This window comes from Globicephala melas, chromosome 16 (assembly GCF_963455315.2).
Source record: "Globicephala melas chromosome 16, mGloMel1.2, whole genome shotgun sequence".
Taxonomy (NCBI): domain Eukaryota; kingdom Metazoa; phylum Chordata; class Mammalia; order Artiodactyla; family Delphinidae; genus Globicephala; species Globicephala melas.
The window spans coordinates 79,513,146-79,535,505 of record NC_083329.1 but is presented as its reverse complement, the minus strand read 5'-3'; the positions used below and the strand labels follow the sequence as shown (position 1 = coordinate 79,535,505).

The 22,360-nt window shown below is 44.3% G+C and overlaps 1 protein-coding gene across 3 annotated transcripts in view; it reads right to left on the bottom strand.

The window, feature by feature from the left end:
• The window catches only part of PCNX2 (pecanex 2), a 273,314-nt gene that overhangs the window by 208,476 nt on the left and 42,478 nt on the right, over positions 1 to 22,360 (bottom strand). For all 3 annotated transcript variants that reach the window (XM_060285936.1, XM_030839645.2, XM_060285935.1), the window contains exons 9-10: positions 11,323 to 11,455; positions 3,743 to 3,888 (exon numbers count right to left, since the gene is read on the bottom strand). In XM_060285936.1, coding sequence (XP_060141919.1) covers positions 3,743 to 3,888; positions 11,323 to 11,455 — 279 coding nt within the window. The remainder of the gene's footprint in view (positions 1 to 3,742; positions 3,889 to 11,322; positions 11,456 to 22,360) is intronic.

Genomic DNA, 22,360 nt, shown 5'->3' with positions numbered 1-22,360 from the left:
GGCTACGAAAGAGGAAGAGGGGAATAAATTGAGTATGAGATTAACAGATACGTACTACTATATATAAAATAAACAACAAGGACCTACTGTATAGCACAGGGACCTATATTCAATACCCTGTGATAAACCATAATGGAAAAGAATCTGAAAAAATAGATATATGTATAACTGAGTCACTTTGCAGTATAGCAGAAATTAACACAACATTGTGAATCAACTATACTTCGATAAAATTTTTTTAAAAAAGAATAGCGTACAGGGAGAATGGGTTTGAGCAGGAGATGCTCTTGCAGTAACTCAGATGGGAGATGAAAGCAGCTCAGACAAGGGTGGTTACATTGAAGGTGGAAGGTGCAGCAGACACATCTGAAGGAGCAGGAAACATAATTTCCTATGAGAAGCTGAATGTGGGTGTGAAAGGATGACACCAAGATTTTTAACCTGAGAACCTGGAAGGATAGGTCTGTCAGCAGCTGAGGTGGGGGAGACTGAAGATGGAGCAAACTTGGGATAAGGCAGAGATGAAGAGCTGTTTCGACTCTGAAACATGATCTCCGATCATGAGATGTCAATCCCGTAGTTAGAGACACAAGTCGAGAATTGGGGCAATAGGTCCAAGTTGGAGACAGAAATCTGACAGTCACTGGCGGATCGATGGGATTTAAAAGCCATGAGACTAAACGCGATCACTAAAGAAAAGAGGGTAGAAAAAGCAAGAGCTGTGCAGCTCCTAAAGACACCAACGGGAAGTGGTTACCTGCAAAGGTGACCAGGAAGGAGCGACCCAACAAGGCAGAAGGGAAACCAGGAGAGGGCTGAGCCCTGGGAGCCCAGACAAGAAAGTAAACCAAGACGGAGGGTCTAGCGACCTGAACGACAGGGTCAACAGTGACCTGGACCAGGGCAGGCTCCACGGAGTCCTGGGATCAGAGGAGGCTGAATGCAATGGGTTTATGAGAAAATGGGAGAAGAGAAACTGGAAAAAGCATAGGTAACGCTCCAAGGAGCTCTGCTGCAAGGGAGCCTGGACAGCAGCTGGCGGGAAAGTGGTCGAGAGGATTTGTAAGGATGGGAAATACGAGAGCACGTCCTCGCCATGACAGTGATGATAGCGAGTTTCCCCCTACTTGTCACGTGGCTAGCTCCCTGCCGTGTTTCATATCTGTTTATCCTCAGATAAGCCTTCTGCAGCCACCTGTCCTGACATCCGTGCCTCTCCTCCCCCAGGTTCCGTGTCTTCCATGGCACCCAGTACCATTTGCTGTCTCAAATCCCACCTCCCCCAGTGGAGTCGGGCTCCCTTAGTGCAGAGACCGTGTCTGTTTCATTCACTGCCCTATACACAGGGTTCTGTATAGAGCCTAGCATGGAGCAGGTGCTTCAATTTTTGCTTTATTTTTAAAATGTGTTGAATGAATGAATACATGAAATGAAATGATGCTCAGACAGGCAGCTTTTTGATTTTAGATGCCAACCTGATAAACTAATTAAATGAAAAGGAAACCTAGGTGTTTTGCAAGATGGGGTAATGGCAGAAGAGAAAAGAAGAGAAAATGAGAAAGGAAAACAAAGACAAGTCTGAAAATATCTGAACAGAATGGATGGCAAACTGAAGGCAAACAGAAGAGGCTGCAATCACAGAAACCCGTGACGCCACTACGATCAGAGGATATGGAGACCCGTTCAAGGAAGATCAGCCTGAATTCCAGCGGAAAGCTGAGAAACATCGAGCAGAAGGCCTTAACCTGTGGGAGTTCAGAGCAGTGACTAGTCCGATTTCAGTGCCTGTTATTCACCAATTTCTTCCACTTCCTGCCAACCCTCGCAGTTTGTTTTTTATTATGCATACGTTTTCTTTCTAAGCTTTCATTTGGCAAATTCAACTTCTCTCATCCACCTGTGATTTTAAATACCCGCGATGAATATCTAATGTAACTTATGTATGCCTTTTCAAATAACGATATAGCTTTCATTGTCAAAAATGTAAAATCTATCGTGTGAATCCCTGTTTTTTTTCAATTTATTTATTTATTTATTTTTGGCTGTGTTGGGTCTTCGTTGCTGCGCGCGGGCTTTCTCTAGTTGCGGCGAGAGGGGGATACTCTTCATTGTGGTGCACGGGCTTCTCATTGCGGTGGCTTCTCTTGTTGTGGAGCTCGGGCTCTAGGTGTGTGGGCTTCAGTAGTTGTGGCTCACAGGCTCAGTAGCTGTGGCTCATGAGTTCTAGAGTGCAGGCTCAGTAGTTGTGGCACACGGGCTTAGTTGCTCCGCGGCATGTGGGATCCTCCTGGACCAGGTCTGGAACCCGTGTCCCCTGCATTGGCAGGTGGATTCTTAACCACTGTGCCACCAGGGAAGCCCAGTAATTTCTTTTTAAATGAGTATTTCCAAAAAACTGCCTCATTTAACAGACTGTATTATCCTGAATTATTTTAGTTAAATACGAAGTCTTTGTCTTAAGTGTGTGCCCCTTGGGTAACACAGTGTTGTTAGAAAAACCATTATAACTCCATTCCCTGACTCGTAGGTCCTGAAATTTACTGTTGTAATTGTGCATGACTATAGTTTTTCAGTATGTGATCATACCATTTAAGACATTACTATAACAAGTAGTCCCTGGGGGACCAACTACAGCAAAGCAGACAGCCAGTCCTCCCACTGCCCCGCTGGCTGGCTTTTTTTTTTAACATCCTTATTGGAGTATAGCCAGGACATGGAAGCAACCTAAGTGTCCATCGAAAGATGAATGGATAAAGAAGATGTGGCACATATATACAATGGAATATTACTCAGCCATAAAAAGAAACAAAATCGAGTTATGTGTAGTGAGGTGGATGGACCTAGAGTCTGTCATACAGAGTGAAGTAAGTCAGAAAGAGAGAAACAAACACCGTATGCTAACACATATATATGGAATCTAAAAAAAAAAACAAAAAACAAAGATGGTTCTGAAAAACCTAGGGGCAGGACGGGAATAAAGATGCAGACGTAGAGAATGCACTGGCTGGCATTTAACAGTGAAACTCAGCATTTGCTGATGACACCGTTAGTAACGGCATCACACTTTTCCAAACCCACAGCCTCTGAAGGCCACAGTGCGGTCCTCTGTGTATCTTGAGGTGGGGATAAGTCCCCTACCTGGCCCCAACTCCATCACGCCTTAGCCAACCTGACCCCCCCAGCCTCTGCTTCCACCTCCCCACCCAGTACCCTCAGCTCCCACAGCGTTACATCTTGAGGAGCAGTGGTGGGGAAGAGTAACGGGGTTTAAAGGAAAGATCAGGATATCCTGAAATTACAGGATAGAGAGAAGAAGAACCCAAGTCATGAAAGGAAAGGGCCAGACATCACCACCCCAGCCACCTGGTGCTCCTCCTCTCCTCCCCACACCACAGCCAGGCACCCAGGCCCTGTCCTGCGGTCAGGAGCCGCAGGTCCTCCTACAAAAAGTGGCAGGCCGTGAGCAGACCAAGGCATAATACGGACCCCAAAGCTAACCTTAAGGCTAAACCCTTTTACCCAGTTCTCCTAGCTCCCATTGTAATCGCTCAATGACAATTTCTTCAGTTGTCAAGATCTCACTGCTTTGACTCTGGGTGTGCAGCACAAAGGGTGGACACCTTGAAAATGCCCCCAGAGAACCTCAGCCTGCAGCCAAATTCCTTGCTATCAGCACGTGAGCGCAAGCCGCCACACGCCCCTCGTGTCTTTCACCCGTACGCGTGCGTGCCCAGCAGCTTACCGATCAAGTAACGCCAGCAAGGTAAGGCGATCATACCAGACCTTAATCCACTTGCCAGGGAAGATGATAAACTTGTAGAACTGCTCTCGGTTAAATTTTCCTTGTGTGGAAGAACAGGAAGAGTCTTCTAGATCCTGACTCAGATGCTTTTAGAGGCCGAAAGAAAAAACAGAGAGAGGGTCTCACATTGACATGTTATTGTCATAAATAAACCTCCTGATTTAAAAGTACTAAAAGCAGATGTTCAAATTCTGAAATGGAAACCAACACAGTTCATAAAAAATGAGTACCCTAAGAAAAGGATGATAATCAACAGAAAAGGTCGTTTTTTTCAGTTCTTTTTTTGTACCAAAGTACACTTGATTTACAATGTTGTGTTAGTTTCAGGTGTACAGCAAAGTGATTCAGTTATATATATATGTATTCTTTTTCAGATTCTTTTCCCTTATAGGTTATTACAAAATATTGAGTATAGTTCCCTGTGCTATTCAGTAGATCCTTGTTGGAGAAAAGGTCTTTTTTACCAACTTACTTCAATTTCATTATAATGTAACATTAAAATTATGCTACACATATCAAAATACTGCTGTCAGGCCAAGAAACTGCCATGAAAATAATTCTTACGAAAGATCAGAATTCAGCAAAAGACCTTAAATGACTTAATTTTTGAAAGGTATGTTATTTAATGTAATGCTGAGATAAATATTTAAATTTTACTATAAGTAAAAATATTTTCACTGACGATATGTAGGTCCTCAGTGAAGCTCAATACAAGAAAAAATAAAATATTTATAGAAAAAGTATAAGCCAATAAAACAGAAACAAATGGGGGAATTTAATCTCAGATTGAAAACATTTTCACCCCAAATTCATCTCTGATTGGCTCTAATCCAATGGAGAGGAACTCAGTTTTGAAAAATATTAGTCTTCATTCATTTGCTGAACAAATACTTAATGAGCCCCAGCCCCCTGTACATCTTCTATTTCTGTCTCTTTTTTTTGATAATTGTGGTTAAAAAAATATATAATGTAAAATTCACCATCTTGACCATTTTGTAAGTATACATTTCAGTAGTGACAATAATCATATTGCAATAATCATATTGCAAGAGATCTCAGGAACTTTTTCATCTTGCAAAACCGAAACTGTCCACATCGAACACTGACACCCCCACTCTCTCCTCCCCCAGCCTGACAACCATCCTTCTATTTTCTGTCTCCAGGAATCTGATTCCTCAAGGGACCTCCTGTAAGTGGAATTATACAGTATTTGTCCTTTTCTGACTGGCTTACTTCATTTAGCATAGTGACCTCAAGATTCATCCACATAGCAAGTCTCAGAATTTCCTTCCTTTTTAAAGCTGAATACAATTCTGGTGTATGGCTAGACCGCATATTGTTTATTCATTCATCTGCTGACAGACGCTGAGGTTGCTTCCCCTACCCCCTCGGTGGAATATTCGCTGTTCACAATCGTGAATGATGCTGCTGTGAACACGCACGTGCAAATATCCGTTCAAGTCCCTGCTGTAGGCTCTTTGGGATAAACATCTAAAAGTAGAATGGGTGGATTATTCTAGTTTGTATTTTTACTTGTTTGCTTTTGCCCTCCATTTTTCCCAGAAAGATTTTCGGTAGGCTCTGATTTCCTGTAGGCTGACTGACATAAAACACAGGAGACTGATAAGAAGGACCAAAATAAGAAAAGGGAGGAAGACAGCACAGAAGAGCAGCCATGGAGGGGATGCTGACTTGTAAAGGTCTCACACACTTCTCTCTGACTTGCAAAGTAGAAGGCTATACTTGGGCAGACTACATAACTTTTCCTTAATTCAGTGAAAGTCGCTGATGTCAAAATGCCTGGCATGCATGAGGGCAGCACACCTGCTTCATTGGAGACCACGTGGTACCCTCCAAGGAGGCTGACTTTACCATCTCTCTGTTCCCAGATGCTAATTCCCTGACTCAGCTATAGAGCACAGAGTTATTCAGACTATAAACGCAAAAGGCATTTCAAGGGAAAGTCGATCCATCGTGAAGGCAATATACAGGTTAGCAATATACAGGATGGATTGGGCTGTGTAATTACAGGAAAGTTGAGATTTTAAGTGCTGTTTGTGTCTGGAATGCGACTCCAACAGAAAAGAGAGCTTCGTGGAAACTGCCTGCTGTCATGTCAGCAAGAACGGCATCTTCTTTTAATGACAATGAATTTGTGGTTTAGAGTAAACCTTCCCCCCAAAAGAGATCCTTTTCCCTCATGCTCCGTGGATAAAGAGAGCAAGTAAGAAATACGTGTACAAGCTGAGCATGGTTCACCGTTCTGTGATGTGGGAATTCAGGTATGATGTGTAAACAGGTCAAGGATAAGCAACAGTGAAGGTGACAGCATTCTTTTGAATAGTAAGAAAAATACTCTCCTTCAGTGAGAGCAGTTTTAGGGAAGGTTGGTATAAAAAAATCACGGGAAGACTACGTCTACATTTTCTGCAAAACTTATTAAAGATTCTGGCATATTGTGCTATTTATTGCTGTTTAAATGGAAATCCTTGTTTAAGAAACATCTCAGAATTTAATGCCAAGAAAAAACGGTTTGATTTCTGTGTTAGTTTACTAGGGTTGCTACAACGAAGTACCACAGATGGGGCGGCTTAGACAGGAGAACTGTATATCCCCCAAGCTCCCTGAAACATTCAAGAGCTCCGCATACCTAATAAAAATTTTGATGATATTAATAATTGACACTGATTATTAAAGGCATAATTTTGCCATCTTTAAACCTCACAGTAACTCTTCCACGTAGGTGTTATTATTCTGGAGGCCGAAAGCCCAAGATCAAGGTGTTGGCAGGAGTGGTTTCTTCTGAGGCCTCTCTCCTTGGCTGGCAGACGGCCGTCTTCTCCCTGTGTCTTCACATGGTTTCCCTCTATGTGTATCTGTGTCCTGATCTCCGCTTCTTCAAAGGACATCAGCCATACTGGATTAGGTTCTACCCTAATGACCTCATTTTAACTTAATCACCTCTTTAAAGGTCCTATTCCAAATACAGTCACATTCTGAAGTCATGGGGGTTACGATGGCAGCATATGAATTTTGAGGGAGCCCAAATCAGCCCATAACAACTTCCTTTATCAGAAAATGAGGTTCATCGAATTTCATTATTTGCTTTAAATAGCAAGGAAGCACAGGGCTCGATGTTTCAGTGAATCACAGCAATTATACTTAGCCTGTTTTCTGGTATAAATTTCAAATTCAAATTTTCTTTTCCCCCTGCACTGCGTGGCATGCAGGATCTTAGTTCCCTGACCAGGGATCAAACCCGAACCCCCTACAGTGGAAGCGCAGAGTCTTAACCACTGGACCACCAGGTAAGTCTCTCAAATTCAAAATTTTCTCATCGTTTTAATCATTCATTTATTCACTCATCCAACAAATATTTATTATGCAGGTTACATAAGCCAGATATGATATGTAATATAAGCTGAAAATCCAAAGAATAACAAGACAGAGTTTCTACCTTAAAGGGGTTTAGGAACTCCTGGGGAGTAGACAAGCCAACCAGCCTGTGTAACACGGTGACACACACATACACACAAGTATAAACATGTCTATATCTGCATCTATATACCCAGAAAGAGAGAGAGAAGTGAGCCATGGCAGCGAACAAGGTGATTACCCCCAGAAAGGAATAAAGGGGTCTAATGCAGAGCTCCTGGCAACCATCAGTGATGAAGGAGCTGGCAGGGGTGAGGACCCACAGTGGCGACTAAGGGGGGTTCCATATCTATGACTTAGGTAAACACAGAGACACACTAACCAAGAGGCCGGGTCTGTCTCTGATTCATTAATTAAGCCTCACCCAAAAACAATCACATCACGCTGCCTGCAAGTCAGGCCTGCAAGTTTTATTCTATGATCAGAAGAAAGAGATTAGTAAAAGTAGGGGGACGGGGTGTAAACTGAACACAAGTCCTTTTTAAGAAACAAGATAATTGCATTTGCTCACCACCCCCCATATGGATCTGTACTGACAGCACAATACCAAGGTCCGTTTCGTGAACCTGAATTATCAAGAACAGCTTAAATAATGATCAGCACGTTCAGTTTAAGAAGGTACAGAGGGCTTCCCTGGTGGCACAGTGGTTGAGAGTCCACCTGCCGATGCAGGGGACTCGGGTTCGTGCCCTGGTCCGGGAGGATCCCACATGCCGCGGAGCGGCTGGGCCCGTGAGCCATGGCCGCTGAGCCTGCGCGTCCGGAGCCTGTGCTCCGCAACGGGAGAGGCCACAACAGTGAGAGGCCCGCATACCGCAAAAAAAAAAAAAAAAAAAAAAAAAGAAGGTACAGAAGTATATAGTACATTTCAGAAATAATCTTTGGAAGAATTAAAACATTAAGAATGTAAAGGGGACTTCCCTGGCAATTCAGTGGTTAAGACTTCGCCTTCCAGTGCAGGGGGTGCGGGGGTCGATTCCTGGTCGGGGAGCTAAGATTCCACATGCGTGTGCCAAAAACACCAAAACAGAAAACAGAAGCAATATTGTAACAAATTCAATAAAGATTTAAAAAAAAAAAAAAGTGGTCTGCATCAAAAAAAAAATCTTTAAAAATAAAAAAATTTTTTAAAAAGAATGTAAAGGTCCATGCCCCTCCCCCAAGCTACCTGAAAAGATCTACTGTTCAAAATAATGGTACCCTTGCAGCAACATGGATGGACCTAGAGATGATCATACTAAGCGAAGTAAGTCAGAAGGAGAAAGACGAATACCATATGAGATCACTTCTATGTAGAATCTAAAATACGACACAAATGGACTTACCTACAAAACTGAAGTAGTGGTGAGGGTGTCCCAGGTGACACATGCTGCACTCGAGCAGCCGTGAAGAAGGGAGGGGGGGAGGGAGGGAGGAGGGGGGACGGGAAGTCTGCAGAGCCCTAAGGGATAGGGCTGGGTTTCGCTGGACTATCTAAGAATCAGCTCCTCCTGTTGTGGCTATCCCTGTGCCTCCACTCTCCAGGCAGTGAGCTCACCTGCAGGCCACACCCAGGTTATTTCTCTGCCACCTTCAACTCATCCTCCGCGTTTCGGCTGAGATCTCTCCTCACCGGGGAAGCCTTCCTGATCCCCTGCGTCCTGCCTGGGGCCTCCTGTGCGTCCCACAGCACCTGAGCCTGTCCTTATCACAGGCTGCATCCTACAGAACTGAACTGGTTGACCAGTTATTACAGACTGCCTGAAGGCAGAGGCTCAGGCTCTTTCCCACTGTTTACCTCGCCCTCAGCACAGGGCTGAAGGTACAGTAAATCTTTACCAAATGTGTGTGGGATCATGACCAGGAAACCAACTTAATTTTTATTTCGTGGCCAAAACCTAACTGAATTCCCTGGTGACATCAATTAAACTTGGAAAACTAAATAGTAGAACTAAAGAATTCTTTTCGATATGAGACCTTTGTAAATATTTAGGGTCTATATAGGAGCCCGGATAGCAATCTTCATTTTCCCTCCTCTATACCTACCTAGAGTAAAACTTAAATTGTTTACAAATTCTACTTAAAATTAAGAAAGTTTAAAAAGTTGAAGTTCATCAATGAATTTGGTTAAGTGTTAAAGGGGAAACAATACATACATAAATTTAGGTTTTTTATATACTCATTTACATAATCATGCCACTTAACAGAATTTTAAATGTAAAATAAGGAGTAGTGTAACTCTTTCTGTTTTATCCATGCAATATTTACTTATCTCTGAGTTTCTGTTCTACTTGGGATGTTTTTCAGACGCTAAGTCAATGGATTTGCATCTCTGACAATCCGAAATTCCTAGTTTCCCTAGGATTCTGCCACCCACAGGATCTGAGACATTTGCATCTTCCCAAACTATCTGAATATTTTTATATAACCTTCCCCTCCTTGTGGGTTCAGTACTGATGTTCTGGAGACGGGGAAGGGTGGTAGGGAGCTGAAGCTTACCCAGGCCTGTCTCAGGAGAAGGCAAGTTTCTCAGAGAAAACCCACATTCTGCAGGGCCGCCCCTGCACTAAGGCTTGTGGTGGGAACTAGTACTGGCCGCCGTGGTGGGGCTGGACACAGGGCACGGAGTGCAGAGGGCGCAGCTGGGGTCTGAGCCCAGGGGAGCACACGCAGACATAGAAAAGACTGGTGAACCGAAAGATACTGAGGGAGAGGGGGAGGCCGCAGAATGCAGGGTCCTCAGAGCTGGAGGCTAAGGGAGGGTGGGAGACCCCAGCGCTGCACCCTAACTGGGCAGGACCACCCAGCATGCCCAGGGACCAGGCATCTGCTGGACCAGCCCTGCTCAGCCATCAGAGGCTCCCTCTCACCTCCACTCGCCTCCCGGGGTGTTGGAAAGCTGAGGATGTCTTCAAAGGGAGGAGGGGTAGGAGAGACCCAATACACGAAAGGGAAGACAGCCCTGAAGACTGACCCTTTGAGTTAACTGAATGCTTATTCCTACCGAAGCTCCTTCAAGCCTGAGAGCACCGATTACCCTTCACTGGCTTTTTCAAGTCCTCCCTATGCAGCCCTCCCAACTCGTACCCAGTCAGCAAGAATAAAGGCTCCAGAAAAACATGTGGTCAGTTAGAAGATAGCCCAACATTTTTTCTGCACATCTGAAAAACAGTGTAAAGATTCCTATCAAGCATCTTTTGGAAAAATTTGGTTAAGCACTCATGAAAACGTATATAAAACTATTATTTCTTTTTATAGGTGAGAGATTCTCTAGAAGAAATCAAAACATTGTCAGGAGGAAGGTAAACACAGCAATAAAGAAACTTCACACTAACTTGACAGTATCCCATCTATCACCCTCTTCCTTCAATCTGTACTTACTGAAATCCACCTTCCTTCAAGGTCTAGCCCAATGTCTCTTCTCCTAAAGAGCCTTCTCCATCCTCATTCTCCGAAAGCCCTGATGGAATCTGGAGCTCTAAATTCATAACTGGTTGTATGTCTTTGCTCCCATGTTATCTTTTCTTTGAATTCTTTGCTCTGTGTCCCACAGAGTCTCATTAAAGGTGTAGTGAATAAGTGAACGGACATCAGTAAGTTATCTCTTAGTAAAACAGTGCAAGGCTTCATCTTTTAAGCCCCTTGATGATCATGTCATTTGCTCCAAGAATAAAGTCTCTCTTCAAGCCAAGATTCTCTTTAAAAATCTCTGCATGCTTAAAATATAAGGCTATAATAAATTAACAAAAATCCAGATATTTTCCAAACCATGGGGGGAAAAAATGCCATCCTAACCAAGTGAGCTCTCGTGGGATTTGTGCCTCCCGGCAACCAAAGATCAATGTAAATGAATTTCTAATGCTTTTGGAAGAGCAATTAAGACAGTAATAATCCCGTTAGCATGAACGGAAGGGTACCTGTCATCTAAGAGGTTTCTTTTCACATTTGTTCAGTAGACTACCACAAAGTGATATAGCCACAACCCAGCTGACGTAAAATTCAGGACAAGACTGGGCTAATTCTATTAGGGAATCCAACCTGGAGACGGGTTTCAGGATCCCTGCTTCTGGAACATTCACAAACATTCACAAAATGCTGGGACGTACCCGTGGGGTTTCTGACTGGGTCCTCCGAGCCACCATCAGCAACAGCTGTTGTTGCAAGGCACTGACCACAGGGTCCCCTGAAGAAGGATCTTGACTCTCGGAAGTGGTACTGGACGAGCTGCTCTGTATGTCTCTGAGGATGGGCAAAACAAATGCTTCGGTTACCTGGAAGTACCAGAAGTCATCTACTTATTACATGCAAACACAAGGGCAGCAGGGATCCTTAACGCAGGTCACGGGTAAGCCTCTGTCACCTTGCGTGAGCCGTTCAGAGTCGAAAATTACGTGTGCCATGCCACCTTCAGGCAGAAGGGCTATCATCTTGCACACATTCGACACGGAACTCCAGTTTTATTCAATCATCCAAGACGGTGTGCTTCAGTAGAGATGAGGTCCCTCCCTGGCCTCTGGGGTAAATCCTGGTCATCCCACACCCATCATGGGAACGCCAACCACCCCGGCCAGCCCTGGCACAGGAGCGTAATGCTGTCCTAAGAGGCTGCCGCAGAGCAAAGGGGAGGCAGCTGTGGATAAGGATGCTCACGAGCAAGTGTTTCTATTTCTTCTTTTTTTTTCAGTGTTTTTACCTTTAAAATTTTTTTTAATTTATTTATTTTTTATTGAAGTAGAGTTGATTTACAATGTTATGTTAGTTTCAGGTGTACAGCAACATGATTCAGTTGTATTACAGACATATATGTATATGTATCTATTCTTTTTCAGATTCTTTTCCCATATAGGTTACTGCAAAATACTGAGGAGAGCTCCCTGTGCTCTACAGTAGGTCCTTGCTGATTATCTATTTCATATATCGTAGTATGTATATGTTACTCCCAAATTTCTAATTTATCCCTCCCCCCATCTTTCCCCTTTGGTAAACATAAGTCTGTTTTCTAAGTCTGTGAGTCTGTTTCTGTTTTGTAAATAAGTGCATTTGTATCATTTTTAGATTCCACATATAAGTGATGTCATATGATATTTGTCTTTCTCTTTCTGATTTACTTCACTTAGTATGATCATCTCTAGGTCCATCCACGTTGCTGCAAATGGCATTATTTCCTTCTTTTCTATAGCTGAGTAATACTCCATTGTATATATGTACCGAATCTTCTTTATCCATTCATCTGTTAATGGACATCCAGATTGCTTCCACGTCCTGACTATTGTAAATAGTGCTGCAATGAACACTGGGGTGCATGCACCTTTTCGGATTATGGTTTTCTCTGGATATATGCCCAAGAGTGGGATTGCTAGATCATAGGGTAGCTCTATTTTTAGTTTTTTAAGGAACCTCCATACTGTTTTTCCATAATGGCTGTACCAATTTACATTCCCACCAACAGTGTAGGAGGGTTCTACTTCTTAAAAGGTAACAAAAGTAAGAGACCATCTCTCTCCTGACCTTTATACGCTATGTTTATCAAAAACCCTTGGAGCTGCAGCAGCGATACTGCCATCATGAGGGACAAGCCCGAGGACAGCAGAGCTGAAAGACAGAAGGAAACTAGTTTCTTGATGACCAATCAACCCTGCACTGATCAAGCCTTTGGACTTCCTGTTTCTGAAATAACACATCTTATTATTGTTTCCAGCATTTTTCTTTTTTCTTTTAATATTTATTTAGTTAGTTAGTTGCACCAGGTCTTAGTTGCAGCACGCGGGCTCCTTAGTTGTGTTGCTGCGCTAGCCACCTCAAGAATGCAGACGTTGCACTAATGTCATCACCTTCCTTTTTTTATTTATTTTTTTACTGAAGTATAGTTGATTTGCAATGTTGTGTTAGTTCCTGATGTACAGCAAAGTGATTCAGTTATACATGATAAACATATCCTTTTTCACATTCTTTTCCAGTACAGTTTATTACAGGATTTTGAATATACAACCCTGTGCTATATAGTAGGACCTTGCTGTTTATCTGTTTCATATATAGTAGTTTGCATCTGCTAATCCCAAACTCCCACTCCATCCCTCCCCCACCCCCTCTCCCCCTTGGCAACCACAAGTCTGTTCTCTGTGTCTGTGAGTCTGTTTCTGTTTCATACATAGGTTCACTTGTGTCATATTTTAGATTCCACATATAAGTGATATCATATGGTATTTGTCTTTCTCTGTCTTTGACTTACTTCACTTAGTATGATAAACTCTAGGTCCATCCATGTTGCTGCAAACGGCATTATTTTGTTCTTTTTCTTAAGGCTGAGTAGTAATGCCTTCTGATTTCTAATCTCACGTTTCATTACAAAGTTTCTAACAAGTTTTTAGACCCTTCTTTTTCCCAACTCCCTTCTACTGTATTCACAAATACACAAATGCTTATTCTACAGGAATAGTGTTTAAAATACGTCCACTATTCTCACATACGTGCTCACAAACACACAGATTTCTCTACATTTTTGAGACATTTATGCTATTTGATGATACATTCAATAAAGGCCTCCTTCAATAACCGTTCAATAATGGTTTCTAAGTAAAGAACCACTTAGGAAACATCGTACATTAACACCAGGGTTTGAGAAATGAGTCAGGTGGGATAAGCACATGGATTTTGAAAACTTAAAAATCCTATCCTTCCATTATTTGTATGATTGTTCCATAAAGGGTGCTTTTGCTTCCTGACCATACTAGTGGTGTGATGTGTGTCACTAATAGAGAAAAAAATTTAGATTTATAAAGACAGTGTTCATTCAAGCTTTTGTACTTTGTACAGAAACCTCTGAGGACTGTAATTCTGTCATTTCATAGCTAAATACAATAGGATCGAAAACATCTTGTTAATACAAATTTAGAGAAACCTAAAACTCAGCAAATGCCAGAACTTCACTAAAACCAAAAGACTGATCTGACTTCACTGTAGGTAATGCAGGTGATGACTATAAACAGGCAGGAGCAGTAAGGAAATGTGAGAAAATCTAGACAGTGTACAGCGCCCTCTACTGCCAACTGAAATAAACTAAGAACAGACTACTGTGGAAGGTGTAACAAAGTTATTTCAGAGCAACCTTCCTCCTGCCAGGGCCTCCTGGCAGGAAAAATGGTCCAAAAGGAAGTGTCAATACAGCTGAATTTTTTTGCATGTTTGTTTTTGTTTTGTTTTGGTTTGGTTTTTGCAGTACGTGGGCCTCTCACTGTTGTGGCCTCTCCCGCTGCGGAGCACAGGCTCCGGACGCGCAGGCTCAGCGGCCATGGCTCACGGGCCCAGCCGCTCCACAGCATGTGGGATCTTCCCGGACCAGGGCACGAACCCATGTCCGCTGCATTGGCAGGCGGATTCTTAACCACTGCACCACCAGGGAAGTCCCAGAAAGATTCTTTCCTGAGCTTTATGACTGGTATGTCCTCACCAGAAAACCTGTCTTGTCACGTGTATATGGGCTTCCCATTTGGCCAGGAGGAGACGTGTAACGCTGCTTCCAGAGGATAAAGAGATTTATCTTCTTCGTGTGGCATAGTTTTCTGGGGTCCTAATGTTGAAGTTGTAATCCACGGGCGCCAGCTTGTCCACTCAGGAACCAAAGAGGCTATGATGTCACAAAAAATCACTCCGTGGACAGAGCTCTTCCTATACCTACCCCCCAAGAATTCCCGCCCATCTTCCTTTTCTTGTATCTCTCTCAGACTATCTGCTACTTATTCTCCTGAGAGAATAGTAGTTATCCTATGGGCTGTGAGCTCAAGGATCATCCAGAAAGTCTCTGTTGGGGGAAGGGATACATTAGGAGTTTGGGAGTAACAGATACACACTACTGTATATAAAACAGATAAGCAGGGCTTCCCTGGTGGCGCAGTGGTTGAGAGGCCGCCTGCCGATGCAGGGGACGTGGGTTCGTGCCCCGGTCCGGGAAGATCCCACATGACACGGAGTGGCTGGGCCCGTGAGCCATGGCCGCTGAGCCTGCGCGTCCGGAGCCTGTGCCCCGCAACGGGAGAGGCCACAGCAGTGAGAGGCCCGCGTACCGCAAAAAAAAAAAAAAACACAGATAAGCAACAAGGACCTACCACATAGCACAGGGAACTCTACTCAAAAAAAACACAGATAAGCAACAAGGACCTACCACATAGCACAGGGAACTCTACTCAATATTTTATAATAACCTATATGGGAAAAGAATCTGGAAAAGAATATATATGTATAACTGAATCACTTTGCTGTCCACCTGAAATTAGCACAACCTTGTAAATCAACCATACTTCAATTAAAAAAAAAAATCTCAAAAAATAGTCTGTTTCACTAACTTAAGGCTGGAGATTTCCCCCCATATTAATAAATATAATGTGAAAGTGCTAAGTTTCAAGAGACATTTCTTCCTCTAAAATACCGATGGAAATGGAAATATTCCAACCCTGTAGTAATCACACTCTGACTATAATAGAGCAGCAGTTGCACATCTGGCCTTGGTTTTCTTGCTCTCTGGTTTATCTCTGGACAACTAGTTTGGTTCAGAGCTAGAGCAGAGATAAATTTATTTAAATGAGATCGAATCCAGAGCAACAGCAGAAATAGTGATTAATGGTGGAAACTACAAAAAGAGCAGCCACTAGAAGGAAATAAAGATGGACCAGGGGCCAGAATGGTGCACTTTCTTATGGACAGAGCTGGGTCTCAAAGTCACAGTGACCCCATTGTGCTACACTGCCCTCCCCAGGTCTTCACTCATCTAAGCTTCTGTAAGCACCAAATAACTGAAATGCATGTGCTGCTGCGTTTTCCCATTGATGTGGAAAGAAATCCTTGAAATTCTTCATCTTCCCCGGATCTCAAAACTTACAATCCACCCTCCCGAGGAAGAGGGCCTCTCTTTTTCTGCCTGTCCTTCCTGGTTTCCCAGGCTTACTCGGGGGCCATGGAAACAAGCCACCCAGAGGAGCAAGCCTAGAGATGAAAGTCCAGCCATGTGTTCAATATGTGGGATATTTAAATAAAGCAGCACTGTTTGGGAAACTATAACCTGTTATTTAGAATTTGAACAGGGATTCTTGTTTTAAAGCCTGCAAACAATTCTTCTTTTATAGGACAGCAAGATTCGTCTGTGCCTTTGAGAAAAAGGGAACACCAGCCTGGGAGCTTGTGAGGGCCTCCAGCACGGGATCTGACTGCCATCATGTGGCAGCCAGGGCTGTGACCACAGGGACAGAATCCCACCATGCGGCAGGCCTCTTCCCAGGGATTCAGAGAACGTGCCTCGGAGAACAGAAGTCTTTCTAGAGTCAACCTCATAAACTCTCCATCCTTACGACTCTGTGCCTGGATGAAAGTTTAATCTCTCTAGTGTGTCTAAGAAAACAAAGCAGGACTACAGTGAAAGGATCTGATAGTAACAACTGGAAAACAAGAGAGAAGACACAGGCACATGGACAGCAGGAACTCTGCAGAGGAACATCCCTGCATGGTCACCTGCTTTTTTCCAGATACTTCCACCTCTATGTGGGTGATCAAAGGCACCAAGAATCCCCAGAAGTTTTTAATTAACTCAGTAACACACAACTCTATCATGCAAATCAACAGAGTGAGACAGCTACATACATATTCTCAAATATTTATCATTGGAGTTGACGTTTTCAACTCACGCTTGAACGGTACACAGAACTGGGCATATCTGATACTGGGAGAATTCACAACATTTTATATTTTGCACACCTAATTGACTAACATCCATGCCCCACGTTCTGGCTGAGCTAATGCAAACCAGGAATCACTATTTCTTCTGACTAACGTTAAGAAGAAGGTCTAAGAGAGGTAATTATTTTTTACAATTTTCTGCCTGCTTACCTTCTTTGAGATCCAGGTACACACGTAAGCACGGTGGCTTTAAAGGGCTTTCCTGAGAGCTGATCCCAGTAAGTAACAGAGGCTTTACCGAGACCAGGGTCAGAGAGGCTACTAATAATAATGTCAACAAAAATGTCAGAACTCTGAGAAGGCCATAAAGATTAAGTCCACCTCAGTCCACCTCTGGAATATAGTACCTAATGGGTTTAGAGGTTAGAGTAGCTTTCAAAAATAAGCCTAATTTAGGGCTTCCCTGGTGGCGCAGTGGTTGAGAGCCCCCTGCCGATGCAGGGGACACGGGTTTGTGCCCCGGTCCGGGAAGATCCCACATGCCGCGGAGCAGCTGGGCCCGTGAGCCATGGCCGCTGGGCCTGCGCGTCCGGAGCCTGTGCTCCGCAACGGGAGAGGCCGCAACAGTGAGAGGCCCGCGTACCGCAAAAAAAAAAAAAAAAAAAAAGCCTAATTTATAACCATAACAATATCTGTTTCGATATGTACTATAACGATTCATAAACAAAGAGAAGCCCAAAATAAGTGAATCCGGACAAATAAGTAGATGATTACCCATGTAATCTACTCTACTCTTTAAATAGAAACAATTGAGGCACAAAAATCCCCCAATAAAAACCCTGCAAACTAAACTTGCTCCAGAATGAGTCTTTCCTTTCAGTAGCCTACCAAACCTATTTTATGAGGAACAGATACTCAAAATGAATATCAATACTATGTCTTTCCATAGGATTTCACTGGAGAGCAGACAATACGCATTTTAAAAAAATCTTTATGTGCATCTTCATGAGATTGCTTATGACACTAGAAAAGGTTTTCTAACACTAAAGCATGGTTATATATCTTTTACGAGAGAAAGCTCTTCTATGTTACTTGGAAGAATTTATAGATGAAAGACACGTAAATCGTTGCTGAACAAAGAACAGAAACTATCAAGCTTTCATTGCAAGACCTCCAGGGGAAATAACAAAAGTCCACTCTGCAGTGAACCCTTCAGACACAAAACGCACTTCAACTTCTAGGCAGCTTCACCTTCAACCTCCTAGGCAGACGGCCTACTTCAACTTTGATTTTCTAGGTAGATGAGCTCATCGTAGGCTCTGAGCTGCTGAATCAGTCCTGTGTCCTGGGTAATGAATTTATCCTCCGAAATTTTTTTAAGTAGCAATTCTACATTCTGCAACTCAAGCCATCATTCCCTTATTCTAGTTTCTGAGGAAAGCAGAACTAGATGAGATAGTGTTACCAAAGGTACCTGCTTTCTGGACAGTTATTGTACAACCGGAAAATACTGCCTATATTTCTTCAGCAGTCAATGAGAAATGTATTGGTTCCCACAATGACAGAGAGGCCAAGGAGGGAAATTCGTTTCCTCTCCTGGTTTCCTCCAGGAATCCCCAAAGAGACATGGAAGTTACACTGCAAACCATTCCCTATTCATACTTGGGAGTTAGGGATATAAAACTGTCACATGGCAACTGGGCTTAACAATGGCGAAGAGGAATGGCGTTCTTGCCAATAGTAAGAATCAGTGGTTTAATGGCTAGTTAGAGGCAATCCTAGCCACTGAAGTCGCCTCAGAGGGAAAAGGCTGCTTTTCTAATATCTTCCATGGCCGAAGGGCTTAGAAACTGCCCCAACTAGGAATGCTTCCAAGTTCAAAATCAAAGTTTATGTTTACTACAGTAGAAGAACTCTAAATGTAATGGCATTAAAAGCCAGAAATAAAGTAGTAAACTACCTTCTGTAAACCTGCCACAGAGGCCAAAATGTTCTAACACAACAGGCTGACAAGGAGAATACAAAGTACTGAACCACCTTAAATTCTCGTAAAGTGACTCATAAAAGCGCTAGAGGAAAGGCTTCCCTTGGCCTTTTGCTCTTTTGCTGTATGAAGTCATGGCGAACTTCAGCCACTGTCCTACTGCTTCTGTTTGGAGGCAGTTTAACAATAGCTAACATCTTCTCAGCGCCCCCTATGAGAGGTACTGTGCTAAGCGCCGCGTATACTATTACATTTCGCTTTCAAGGCCGCCCACTGAACTTATTACTAGTATTATTTCCATCTATGCATTAGAAAACCGGTGCTTAAGGTGGTTAAGTAAACCTGCTCAACGTCAAACCGAAAGTTACTCTTCGTGCAGGAACGGGAACCTGGGCCAGTCCAACGCGAAAGCTCAAGTTCCCGCCACAGGACACGACCCCTCTGATGTCAGGGAAGTGTGGACCCCAGTGTCAGCTCTTCCATCACAGTTGCCTCCCATGTGGACAGAGAGAATTGCTTCTTCCTCATTGAATGGAACACGGGACTGGAGAACCTAATTGGAGACTCAACCTTGATTTCGACGGTGAGGGGTTAAAAAAGTCATTTTGCAGGGGTTTCTTCCCATTTTTTTTTTTTTTTTTTTTTTTTTGGTATGTGGGCCTCTCCCGTTGTGGAGCACAGGCTCTGGACGCGCAGGCCCAGCGGCCATGGCTCACGGGCCCAGCTGCTCCGCGGCACGTGGGATCCTCCCGGACCGGGGCACGAACCCGTGTCCCCTGCATCAGCAGGCGGACTCTCAACCACTGCGCCACCAGGGAAGCCCCTCTTCCCATTTTTAAAAGGAGAAGATAACATTCTGTGTTCAGATATGTAGAGCAGGCAAACTGCTATTGCTTCTGGCTCTTCCCCTCCAACAGCCGCAAGGTGAGAGCGTTGTCTGTGGATGTCCTTTTGCTAATCCCACCTTCACTGGGCTGTTTCTCTCTGCAAAGAGGTCCTATTTCTCCTGCGGCAAGTAGGACAAAGCGCGAGTGCCCTCACGGACCGCCTCTGCCCTCCTGTCTGCCTCTTACCTGCTATCCCTAAATGCCCGGCTCTCCAGAACTCGGATCGGACCGCCTTTGTCATCTCCAACGATTAACTTGATTCAATGCACTATTCACTGAACACCTACCTACAGAGGGCTAAGTGGGGGCTATCAAGGCCCCCTAGCCATGACCACTTTTCTTTAGAAAAGAACAGTCTGGAAGAAGAGCTGGGAGTGTCCTGCATCTGGGAGAATGTGGTAAGCACTCCTCTGATGACAGCATGGAGGGATGGATTTATTGCCAGGGTAGGGGCAAGGGAAAGACGGATAAAAGAGGCAGATGGTAACGTGTGCTTTGAAGGAAGAGAACTCCAGAAGGTAGATGTGAGTGGAGAAGGGCGTTCTAGGCAAAGAAGGGCAGACACCAGGAAGAGGAAGGGCTGAAGGTCGGTTCCACGGGCCTCAGGGGGGGGGAGAGGTGAGGCAGGGGCTGCGAAGGGGGCCTGGAGGAGCGGGGGGCCGCATAAGGGCACCCTGAGATCACATGTGTTAGCAAGGGGGCTGCTCCACCCTGGTCTCAGAGTACCAGGTGAGGGCCCGGGCTTAGGGAGCCCACAGGCCGCGGTCAGCCACAAACATGCCATCTGTGGCCTGTGGCATTTCAAAAAAAATTAAAATCAACAACATCAAACAAAATAGATTTTTACAGATACATGGGCATTTCTAGCTCCTTGTGGAAAGACCTGGAAAATCTGCTCACCCAGGCCTCCCAAGCTGGCATAAGCACCCTGAAGATAAGAAGCAGCAGCCCTCTGAGGGCAGGACAAATACCCTCCAAAGGACTCAGCACCCAACACCCCTAGCATTCAACCCTGGGCCCACTTCACCTGACTGGGCGCCAGGGAACTGAGGCTGCAGCCCCTGCTGGGGGGACAGTGCAGGGGGTGGGATTTAAGTGTCCCCTGTTCACTTACTTAGGTACTGAGGTTGGGCCTGTTTCTTCATCAGTCTTAGTTTCCTTTTCTGTCAAATGGAGTGAATATCACCTACCTCTGTTTTGTCGGGCGGATGAAATGGGGTAATTTAACAGTTAGCACAGTGCTTAGTGCAAAATACATCTTTAGTAAGCGATGGCTGCTGCCACCGTAACTATGACAGGAAAACACTTCCTTCAGGGCCAGGAACTGCCGGGACGTTGCTTCCCACAGAAAGGCGCCCTGGAACGCAGGTGTAAGGTGTTGAGTGCCCTGGCCCTTCCAAGTTACAAATTCCTGACCCGCTGTCACTGCACTTGATCAGCTGTGTGCTGCTCTGATGTGTCTTTACCTCTAGCATTAAAGAAACAGATGGGGCTTCCCTGGTGGCTCAGTGGTTAAGAATCCACCTGCCAATGCAGGGGACACAGGTTCGAGCCCGGGTCCGGGAAGATCCCACATGCCGTGGAGCAACTAGGCCCCTGCGCCACAACTACTGAGCCTGCGCTCTAGAGCCCGTGAGCCACAACTACTGAGCCCACGAGCCACAACTACTGAAGCCTGCGTGCCTAGAGCCCGTGCTCCACAACAAGACAAGCCACTGCAGTAAGGAGCCCGTGCACAGCAACAAAGATTAGCCTCCGCTCGCCGCAACTAGAGAAAGCCTGCGCATGGCAACAAAGACCCAATGCAGCCAAAAATAAAATAAAATTAAAAAAAAAAAGTAACAGATGACACACGCACACAGGTATGTTAATGCAGGGATTAATATATTCAAATTCAACCAGCTCGCTTGCTGTCATCCTATTTTAGCACAAGTTTTCTTTCATACAACCAATTCGAAAATACCCAAACCGTCACTACAACACACGCTCCCATGGAAGCCAAGGCTTACTACAAATCCAAAGAAATTAGCCTCCCGTGCATGGGTGGCATGGCTTTCAACATCTCTGAGTCTGGAGGAGTGTGAGGCTGTTGGAATATCTACCATAAGCCTGTCAGACAGCAGCTGAAATCCAGAAGATCATCTGACTCTACCGAGGACTGAGCCATTTTTTCTGAGCATGAATTAAACAGATGGCGTCCCCGTAAGTGCTTTTCCAGAACCGCCCCGGGAACAGCTTCAACGCTATAATTTTGCTAAGTGAAGTGACTCGAGTTTTGTGCTCGAGCATCAAACAGGAAGCACCATACATCTCCTATGACCAAATGGGCCACTGAAAGGCCACGGTACTCCAGAACAAAGTCCCCTCGAAAGGACTAACTTATTTCAAAGAGTAATAGAACAGAGGACATGTATATCCTCAAGTAATAGTCTAGACATATAATAGCAGACGGGTATATTATTTTTTTATCTTTAGGCACAAGAAAGAGATGTGCGTGGCTATGGGCCATTCTTTCCTAGAACTCTTAACGCCAATGCCCTGTCAAACTACCTTGGGGAAAGAGCAGGGAGTCAGGCACTTAGAACTTAGCACGTGGTGCTGGTGGGCCAC